Raw genomic sequence first — 10,131 nt, forward strand, 5'->3', positions numbered from 1 at the left:
ATAGCAGTGAAGAAAGCCCTTCGGTGGCCGGCAATAGTTCGTTACGCGAACATTTGGTCCTTCGAGCCGGTTCGAAGGCCATTCCGCGGCCGGAAAGTGCTTTAAAGTGTCAGTGACTTGACCTGAATTTACGACCAGACGCACTGGCCTAGTGTGGCCATTGTCATTGGCAGAAAAGCGCCATCGCGCTCAGAGGTTGCTACCAAGGCGGGTACACCTCAGTGCTATAGTCTAGAAGAATTATTAGCCAATGCCGCGTGCGCGATATCATCACGGTGGTGCTAATTAATTAGCCCGTGATTGAATAATAATCGTCACTGTGTTAAGTGAATTGTAGTGGAAAAAACCTTTTCTATTTGTGCGTGCATCAAGGCGGATGTTACTCTGTGCAATTGTGGAGAAGATTTTTTGTGGCCATTTTGCAGTGTGTGGTCATTCCAGGAGGTGACTGAACTCCTGATCGGCGCCATTATCAAACCATTTTCGAGGCCATCGTAGCGCCCTCCCAGAACAAAGGCTGCTGGCTCCACGCTACTTGCTGTTTTCGGTGGTGTAGATATCACTACTGGAATTGGCTTCGATCATCTTCAAGCAACTGATAGCCGATAGGGTGACCTGGTGAGTCCGTTCCATATTATCTCTATGCATGTTGCTAGCAGTAGCATTCAAAATTGAAAGACTATTCCAACCTAATTGAATTCAACTTCATTTGGTTGACGAAAGTTGGGTGACTTTTTCGCATTTTTTATAGTCATTGTGGCAATTGGTGGAAGACGGTACGCAACTCAGGTGGAAAACCGTTCGCGCCCCTGATTGCGATACCGCGTACACGCAAACCAAAAATCTATTACAATGAATGTTAGTTCCAGTTCCTATCATCCTCTGTTCATGAACATCGCAACGAATGTTAGGAATTGACCATGCAGGCGATGTAATGGTTTTTTGTCTTTTTTTATTTCGTGTTCCATCTACGCTTTCGACTATACCAGTAAGCTTGTAGAAAAACGCACATTGTAGAACATTGTAGAACGACGCACACACTTGTCTCGAATCTCTCCAGCAGAAAAAGCATACGAAGTCGAGCATGCGAGAAAATGAGCGCTTGATGTTTGCTTTTAGGCTAACCATATTCAGAAGCATGGAGAGAGCAGTGGAGAAAGCACAGGTCTGATAGTCGCAACGTCCGTGGTTTCGAGTCCAGTCGGCAACCTTTTTTCTATTTTTTTCGACATAATCAATTTCACTCACTATTTTTCGGTCTCCAATTTTCTTACATCGGACCGCAGCTAGGTATATCGCATCCTCGGTTCATGCGGTCTCCACTTACATCCTCTGATGATGAATCCCACATAATTGTAAGCGAATCTTACATCCACCGGTTGAGTGTAGGATTGGGTTTGTTCGTGACGGGAAGGAGTAATCGTTTTCGAGATAAAACTGCCCTTTCCCGTTCGTATATTTCGCCGTGTAGGCAATACACCGCGACGGGAAGGATTTGAATCGATCGATTTGTGTGTTGGCCTCGCCGGTTCGGTTTCGCGAAGAAACGTGTAGTTCGCGTCGGGAAGGAGCTCCGTTATCGATTTTCTACCGTTTCCGTACGTTTTCCGGTCGTGTGTTCGGTTACGATGCCGTCCAAGGAGGAGAAAGTGCTCGCCGAAAAAATGATACAGCGTGAGTCGCTGATCGCTACCCGTAACGCTGTGGAGAAATTCATCAAAGACTTCGAAGCACTGCGGGACGGATACCAAGTGCAAGTGAGAATCGAGTCTCTAGACCGAGTGAACCATGCGTATTTGGAGGTTCAGGACACTATCGAACGACTAGACTCCGAAAATCTAGAGGAACATCTTGTAGAAAGAGTGAATTTTGAGCACAGTTACTGCACGGCGAAAGGTTTCCTCCTATCGAAACGTCCGGTTGATGCTAATCAGGCACAGCTGAACAACTCATTTGCCGCTCCTCCAACCACCTTCCACCTACGTTTACCGCAGATCGGCATGCCACGTTTTAATGGCGACTTCTCACGTTGGTTGTCATTCCGAGACGCCTTCTCGTCCATGGTTCACTCCAATGCTGACATACCAACGGTCGCCAAGCTGCAATACCTCTTGCAGTCGCTCGAAGGGGATGCAAAGAAGCCTTTCGAGTCCATCGATATTGAAGCCGACAATTACGCATCTACGTGGGATGCTCTCATCAAGAGGTACGATAATCGCCGTTTCCTCAAACGTCAGCTTTTCCGGACACTCTACGATTTGCCGGCGGTGAAGCAGGAGTCTGCTAAACGCACCCACAACCTAGTCGATGATTTCCAGCGCCATGTACGGGCGCTCGCGAAATTGAACGAACCTGTGGAGCATTGGGATACTCCGTTGGTAAATCTCCTGTCGTACAAGCTGGATCAATCCACAGAAGACGAGCGAAAAGGACGACATCAAGTATGACGAACTGGTAGAATTCCTCCGCCAGCGTGTTCGAGTGTTAAACTCCGTTGGCTACGATCAACAGCAGCAACCGGCATCTTCAAAGGTGGCCGGTAGCACACCGGAGCCCTCCAAGTTCAAGTTCGCAGCAAACGCCGCTGCATCCTCCAGTTCGAATTCTTCTTGTCCGCTGTCCTGTTCTGACAACCACGTCCTTCGCAACTGCCCAGTATTCCTCGGGAAGGATGTACGCCTTCGCCGAGAATTCGTGACGCAGAAACGGTTGTGCTGGAACTGTCTGGGAAGCGGACATCAATCGAAGAAGTGTGTCTCAAAGTTCACGTGTCGAACGTGTCACGACCGGCATCATTCTCTGCTGCATGATTCTGGTCCCTCCAAGATATCGTCAAGTTCTACAGGATCTTTATCCTCTTCTGTACAGCAATCGATTCCATCCACAAGTGTGGGTTCTTCCGGTGTGAGCTCAGCGTCAATGTCCAACTTCATTTCGAAACCGCTGGCGAAGCTGTTATTCAACCCTCGGTCGAAGGTGGACATATCGATAGCAGGAATCGGTCTCTCGACGCAGAACGTAAAAAGTGCTGTCACGGCAACGGTTCAATCGAGAACGCAGGAATTCTCCACGAAGCTTCAGTTCCTAGTCCTCAAGAATCCGTCAGCGGAGCTACCGACAATGCCGATCAGCATTTCGTCATGGAATTTACCGGAAGTTGCACTTGCAGATCCACAGTTCCACGTCCCAGGAAGGATAGACCTCGTCATCGGCAGTGAAGCTTTCTGGGAATTCCATACTGGTCGGAAGATGTCATTAGGAAATGATCTTCCATGGTTGACTGAAACACCATTCGGATGGGCTGTCGCTGGGACTGCATCCAGTCAGTCAAAATGCATTCCTCGGATCTGCAATTTTTCGACAAAGGACGATCCGCTAGAAACCGCACTCCTGAAGTTCTGGGAAATCGAAACCAGCTCCGATGGTCCACCACTATCTGTGGAAGAAAATCGCTGTGAGCAACACTACGCGGCGACCACTACTCGTGATTCATCTGGGAGGTACATCGTCAGTCTTCCTCAAACCGACAATCCCGAAGTTGTCCTAGGAAGCTCCCGAGAAATCGCAGATCGTCGTCTGCGAAGCATCGAGCGGCGACTCGTCTTCAAGGAGTCGAGTACAACAACGAAGGTCAGGGTCGTATTCGACGCGTCGTGCAAGACGTCGTCGGGATATTCACTGAACGACACGTTATTGGTTGGTCCAGTCATTCAGGAAGATCTTCAAGCACTAGTGCTGAGGTTTCGCATTCGCTTCGTTGCTATGGCTGCCGACGTGGAGAAAATGTATCGCCAAATGCTTCATTTCGCCAGCGACCGAAGATTCCTACGAATCCGCTTCAGGAAGAGCCCCACCGATCCGATTTCCACCTACGAACTGCAGACAGTCACCTACGGTACTGCGTCTGCTCCGTTATTGGCCACGAGGACTCTGCAACAAATCGCTTTAGATAATGGAGACCAATTTCCAGCTGCTGTAGAAGCGGTGATCCACGATTTCTACGTCGACGATTTTCTGTCTGGTGCCGACGATGTAGAATCTGCCATCCAGCTTCACAAGCAGGTAACATAGATGCTCAGTGCTGCTGGATTTCCTATCAAGAAGTGGGCATCAAATATTCCTGAGATTCTCCAGGACGTTCCACCGGAAGATCTGGCGCTTAAACCTCTACACGACCTACAAGATGAGCCAGCAGTTTCAACTCTCGGTCTCGTCTGGGAACCATCGAACGACGTACTTCGTTTCAAGGTCCAGCTACCACTTCCTGCTGCGATCCTGACGAAGCGTAAGGTGATGTCTTACATCGCTCAAATCTTCGACCCGCTTGGTCTCGTGGGTCCTACGATCGTTGTCGCCAAACTGTTCATGCAGCGTTTGTGGGCCTTGAAGCAGAATGGTGAAGATTGCGAATGGGATACTGCACTCCCCCGCAAGCTGCAAGAAGAATGGAAGGATTTCCATGCTACTCACCATTTATTGAGTGAAGTTCGTGCTCCACGATTCGTCTCGCTGCCTAACGCTATTAGCATTCAGCTTCACTTCTTCGCCGACGCCTCCAAGGGAGCGTATGGGACCTGCTGTTACGTGCGGGCCGAAACTAGTGACGGTGTTTCAATTCAACTTCTGACGGCCAAATCCAAGGTTGCGCCGTTATTCAGTCGGCATTCGATAGCCCGGCTAGAACTCTGCGCTGCACGATTATCGACGCAGCTCTACAAGAAGGTGAATGCTGCCCTGAAGATATCTGCCACTGCTTTCTTCTGGACGGATTCCACCACCGTTCTTCAATGGCTACAATCATCGCCTAGCCGTTGGAAGGCATTCGTAGCGAATCGGGTAGCGCAAATCCAGCACGCAAGCGACGTGAACTGCTGGAAACACATTGCTGGCATCGAGAACCCTGCTGATGATATCTCGCGAGGACTGAATCCAGTGGACCTTCTGCAATGCAAGCGCTGGTGGAACGGTCCTGAGTGGCTGTCACGTGCTCCGGAAGCCTGGCCGAAACCAATTCCATCCGAAGAAGAAACGGGAGCGACTGATGAAGAAGTTCGTAAGGCAACACTCGTTGCGATGACCGTTGTTCAGGTGGACTTCTGCGACGATTTGTTTGCTCGTTACTCTGGTTTCTCCAAGCTTCGTCGTGTTACAGCTGTCTGCTTACGCTACGTTCGTTCTTTACGAGAACGTGCATCGCTGCGCCGTTGTGATCCGGTAAAGTACACCACTCTCAGCATTGAAAACCAGCCTATTCCTCCACTGACCACCGTAGAGCTTCAACGTGCTGAACTTCGACTGTGTCGCCTGGCACAACAGCAATCGTTTCCCGAAGAAATTGCCGATTTAGTCAACGGGGAAAGAGTGGCCAAGTCTTCCGCTTTAAAGTGGCTGAGTCCATTCATCGACCAGGACAATATTCTTCGTGTCGGTGGCCGGTTACGAAACGCAGCGCTCTCCAACTACGTCAAACACCCCGTCGTGCTATCTGCCAAACATCCGCTGTTGACTCTGCTGACTAGTTTCTTTCACTTAAAGCTACTGCACGCAGGGCCGCAACTCCTGCTAGCAACTCTCCGCCAGAAATTCTGGATTCTGGGTGGTAGAAATCTATCAAAATCCGTCTTCCACCATTGCCACACTTGCTTTCGTAGCAAGCCCACACTAGTTCAGCAGAGCACAGCAGATCTACCGGCATCCCGAGTCTCACCAACTCGCCCCTTTTTCATTTGCGGAGTGGACTACTGTGGACCGTTTTTCATCAAATCAACTGTCCGTAATCGTTCACCAACGAAGGCGTACGTAGCAGTATTTGTCTGTTTCGCAACGAAGGCTGTACACATCGAGCTAGTAAGTGACCTTACCACAGCGGCATTCCTAGCAGCTCTTCGTCGAGTGGTTGCCCGCAGAGGAAGGATCGCAGAATTGCACTCGGATAACGCTACTACATTCAAGGGTGCTTCGCACGCACTCAACCGCATCTATCGGATGCTTAAGACGGACCAAGCTGATCGTGACAGGATCTTCAACTGGTGTTCCGAGAATGAAATCCGTTGGAAGTTCATTCCACCACGAGCACCACACTTTGGAGGTCTGTGGGAGGCTGCGGTGAAGTCTACGAAAAAGCACCTCCTGAAAACTGTAGGCAACACCAACATCGCCTACGAACAAATGGTCACGCTGTTGGCCCAGGTCGAGATGTGCCTGAATTCCCGGCCGCTGACGCCGATGTCAAGTGAGCCGTCTGATCTGGAGGTCCTTACCCCGGGACATTTTCTCATCGGGTCCAACATGCAAGCCGTTCCAGAAGTTGATCTGCGTGGAGTTCCTGATAACCGTTTACAGTTGTACGAGCAGACCCAAAAGCACCTCCAAAACATTTGGGCTCGCTGGTATCCTGAGTACTTGCAGCAACTGCAATCACGGGCTACCAAAGGCTGCAAGCCACCGGTGACCGTTGAGGTCGGTCGAATTGTCGTCATCAAAGAGGATAATGTCCCGCCTGCATATTGGCCGCTCGGTAAGATCATCAAGCTGCATCCGGGGAAGGATGGTGTTGTTCGAGTCGTGACTCTACGGACTGCACCAGGGAAGGACATCGTACGAGCTGTTGCCAAGCTAGCGCTGTTACCATCACCGAACCCAAGCATCTGAAGTCATCAGTGTTCCAGGTAGAGCAACCCGAAAGGGAGAACTTGCTCGAAGCGCACCCGTTCTGCATTCAGGTAATTGCGGTTCCATTCCTATCAAGTCGAGTCGTTCGATCTACCTGATCTTCTTTTTTGTTCCCGGTCAATGGCGAGGATAAACCCCGGAGCGATCATCATCTGCACCTGTGAATTCGTGGTTGATGATTGAAAAACCTCCGTGTTTCAAGGTGGCCGGAATGTTGGAGATGGAGCAAAACCAGATAGACTGACCCTACCTTAAACCTACCACACAATACCCTACATATAGGCGAGAGAGTGGGTAACAAGAGAGCGCATGCGCAACTAGCCTCTGTCCAACGCTCGCCTATAACCGATCGTGGACCGAACAGAAGATCCAATCCAGTGTACATATTGTAAATAACCCCAAACAAGAGTTGATAATAACAAGTTCTACGAAACGGACGTGCGGTCGGTATCTCTGTGTCAATCATATCACCGTCTCCTTGGTGTACTATCTCTCAAGTGAGAATAGTACTAGTTCCCCGCAACAAAAGGGACTTGGTCGTGAACGTTGCCGTGCGGTGGCATTAAAAGGCATTTTTCGGTGGCTGCCTAATAGCAGTGAAGAAAGCCCTTCGGTGGCCGGCAATAGTTCGTTACGCGAACAACACTGAACACGTGAAGAAGAACAATCGGAATCTGATAACTCTGTATTTCGTGGTGCAGAACGCTCGCGTATAATTTGAAAAGGCCCTATCCTCTTTGATCAATTCTCTTCATCGATTTTCTCTTTGGTTTACCACGGTAACATAAACGAATTTCTCGTTAAGCTCGCAGCACAGTTCGACAGAAGATGATGTTAGCTTGCGCCTGAAACAACACACTCAATGGGAAATTCATTTGCAGTCGGGCTATTCTCGAAAGAGATAATCTATGAAGAGAATCGATCAACAATGATAGGCCCTTTTCTCGTGTAGCGCGAGAATGCCGTCCATAGGGTTAACATCTTAATTCCGTCATTCTAAGCACAACCCGTACTTTCTTTTTCGAACGGGTTTGAACAGAAAATGGAATGTTTCTACCAGAGATGACTTCTTAATTTATATACTTTTCCATAGATACCTTTGGATTGAGATATTGCTAAGATAGAATCTATGAGATATTGCTAAAAATGTAACTCTGCTTCTTGATTCCAATTCCGTCATATAAATGTCAATTCCGTCCAAACACATGGAGATCCCTTTGAAACTTTAGCCGTAAAAGCCATACTTTCCCAGGAAACCATTTTCAAAAGATCAGAACATGTCATGCAGTGACCTAATTAGCTAAATTTTAATCACATATGTTTCCATGATTCTCGCGTACTTGTAGGTTTGAAAAAAAATGCAACCTCACAGTACTTCAAAGCATTCCGTTCTGCCTCTCTAATTAGATTCACTCAGCATGTTATTAAGCTTCGCTCTTGCCGTGCATATTAACTTTTGACTGAGCTCTCGCCTCTCAGTTCCTTTTCACTTAGTTTTCACATTATCTATTCCACGAGCAAAAGCAGGTGCACTCGTGCCTACAGTAAATGTCGCTCGCTTGATGAACTGTGATTCTATTTAAGTGATTCACTTGTACTTTATCCGGTGTTATTGGAGCTTTGATACATTGGGAGTTCGGAAAATTTAACAGTTCCAACAAAGTCTACGAAGAAGCACCATGGGAAGATCCGATTCTGTTCCCACGTTCCCTCGGCGATGGCAGATTTGCATAATTAATAGAGCTGAATGAAAACGTGTGCGGAATGACGTAACCTTCGCCACGTGGAGTCATCTTCAAACAATGTTCCGGGAAGTAAAAAGGAAAAATCGAAAACACTCGTGTTCCTTCCAACATCAACAAATGGCATTAAATCGTTATTTCCCAACTTTCAAACGGAGTTGTAAAGCTGTTACCTGTGGTTAACCAAACACCCAGAGCCCGTCGTTCGCGCCGCTCCGGTTATCATAAATCTTCAATCGCTTTTGTAGGAGCAACACGCCGGTAGTCGTCGTGAGCGTTATACGATGCTGGTGGTGTGGGGTTCGATTCCTAGTTCGGTAATATACAAAGTGTCAAATGACAGCTAAAAAAAAAACTCTTTGTTGAGGGCAGGCATCTGTTCCAGTTAAGATGTTCCAAGTCCGGCATGAAGGCCAAGAAACGTAAAACAGCGAGAGGGACGTGTAGCAAAAGCCACGAGCACCTCCCGCTGAATCTGAATTTATGGCACCAGGCGTACCACCCTCAAAGGACGGTAACAAACGAGGTGTAATAAATTAGAAAGGTCGTAGCTTTTCGACTGGAAAAAGGACACTCGAAAACAACCGACGTGGGCTGTGGTGGAGGGGGCTAGTGCCTTGAACCACCAGTCTCTTCTCATCCGGGAATTTATTGCTGAACGAGTTGTCATTTTCGAATTAGGAACCAGATGGCACCTTTATGAAATCTCAACGGAAACCAAACTAAGTCACGACTTGCATAATGTTAGGATGAATTCGTTACCAGTTTCAATGAAATTCAATTCCAATTAAATTTTCAATTCAACCCCGTGTAATTGTAGCATTCATTCTTTTCCCTTTCAACCGTCCGACCGAGCCATACAACCACATACATGTGTACGGGACTTTTCAATTTGCAACGGTTCAACAACTTTTGTGCCACCTCATTCGCGTGTTCTATTAGAAAAAAAAAAAACTGAAACTGTAACAACCGAGAGGCGACCGAGGTCCTGTACGAAGGTATTTATTATGGAATCGATGGTTGGAACAGTTGGTTAAATATTCATTTTAAATTCCTAAACATCCCAACTCCGACACCGACTAGAGTACATTACTGCCGGCGGTTAGTTGGCCGGTTTATGTGCAACGTGGAGCAGCAAACTGGACCAACGCCCAACAATCCTTAGGTGGGGGGATTAGAAAAATTCCACGTATGGAAACGATACAATCAATATTTCAGTAACTACGCTCACGAGTTGGAAATATTCTCCGTACCTGCCTTTGAGTACGAGACAGCGGAGCTGTTGTTGGCATGGATGATAATAACTTCATTAGACAGCCTGGATCATCATCCAACGAAGACGGGAGCCGATAATGGCGTTACAATGCTCAGAAAGCGATGAAATATTCAGAACGTAGGGAAGCAGTCATCTCTGTCGGATGAGCACCTTTTTCGAGAAGAGTTTGAACAGCAACGCGATATGGCTTAGCGTGTTGCAAAAATCGGTTATCCGCTGGCTGGCTGAAATAATGACTTCCCTTATTTGCCCGAGGAACCAACACTGATTCAACTCTTTCTTTTAAGGGTAAATGTCGGCTTCGGCACCCATTAACTGTTTTGAGCAACCAAAACTTCAATGCATTTTGTCACCAAAACAATTCGCTTTATGTATTTCAACGATTCCCTAGTCTTTCAGTTTCAATATGATTAGATTTGTACGACTAAGTAGACACATTTT

The 10,131-nt window shown here is 47.7% G+C and overlaps 1 protein-coding gene across 1 annotated transcript; it reads left to right on the forward strand.

Annotated features, from left to right (window-relative positions):
- Positions 1-1,628: 1,628 nt before the first annotated feature.
- LOC135699768 (uncharacterized) lies at positions 1,629-6,651 on the forward strand. The gene is made up of 3 exons (XM_065220085.1): positions 1,629-2,324; positions 2,416-4,062; positions 4,135-6,651. The coding sequence occupies exons 1-3, from the start codon at positions 1,629-1,631 to the stop codon at positions 6,649-6,651; spliced, it is 4,860 nt and encodes a 1,619-aa protein (XP_065076157.1).
- The last annotated feature ends 3,480 nt before the right edge of the window (positions 6,652-10,131 follow it).

Source organism: Ochlerotatus camptorhynchus, unplaced genomic scaffold (assembly GCF_037179485.1).
Source record: "Ochlerotatus camptorhynchus isolate MF236.1 unplaced genomic scaffold, CSIRO-AGI_Acam_v1.1 ptg000115l, whole genome shotgun sequence".
In the NCBI taxonomy this organism is placed as follows: Eukaryota; Metazoa; Arthropoda; class Insecta; order Diptera; family Culicidae; genus Ochlerotatus; species Ochlerotatus camptorhynchus.

What these genes read in the sequence shown, in the direction of transcription:
- LOC135699768 (XM_065220085.1), top strand. Translation starts at nt 1,629, where the DNA reads ATGCCGTCCAAGGAGGAGAAAGTGCTCGCCGAAAAAATGATACAGCGT. An exon ending in TCGATGATTTCCAGCGCCAT is followed by an intron (nt 2,325 to 2,415) that starts GTACGGGCGCTC and finishes ATCAATCCACAG; the next exon opens with AAGACGAGCGAAAAGGACGA. An exon ending in CCATCCAGCTTCACAAGCAG is followed by an intron (nt 4,063 to 4,134) that starts GTAACATAGATG and finishes GAGATTCTCCAG; the next exon opens with GACGTTCCACCGGAAGATCT.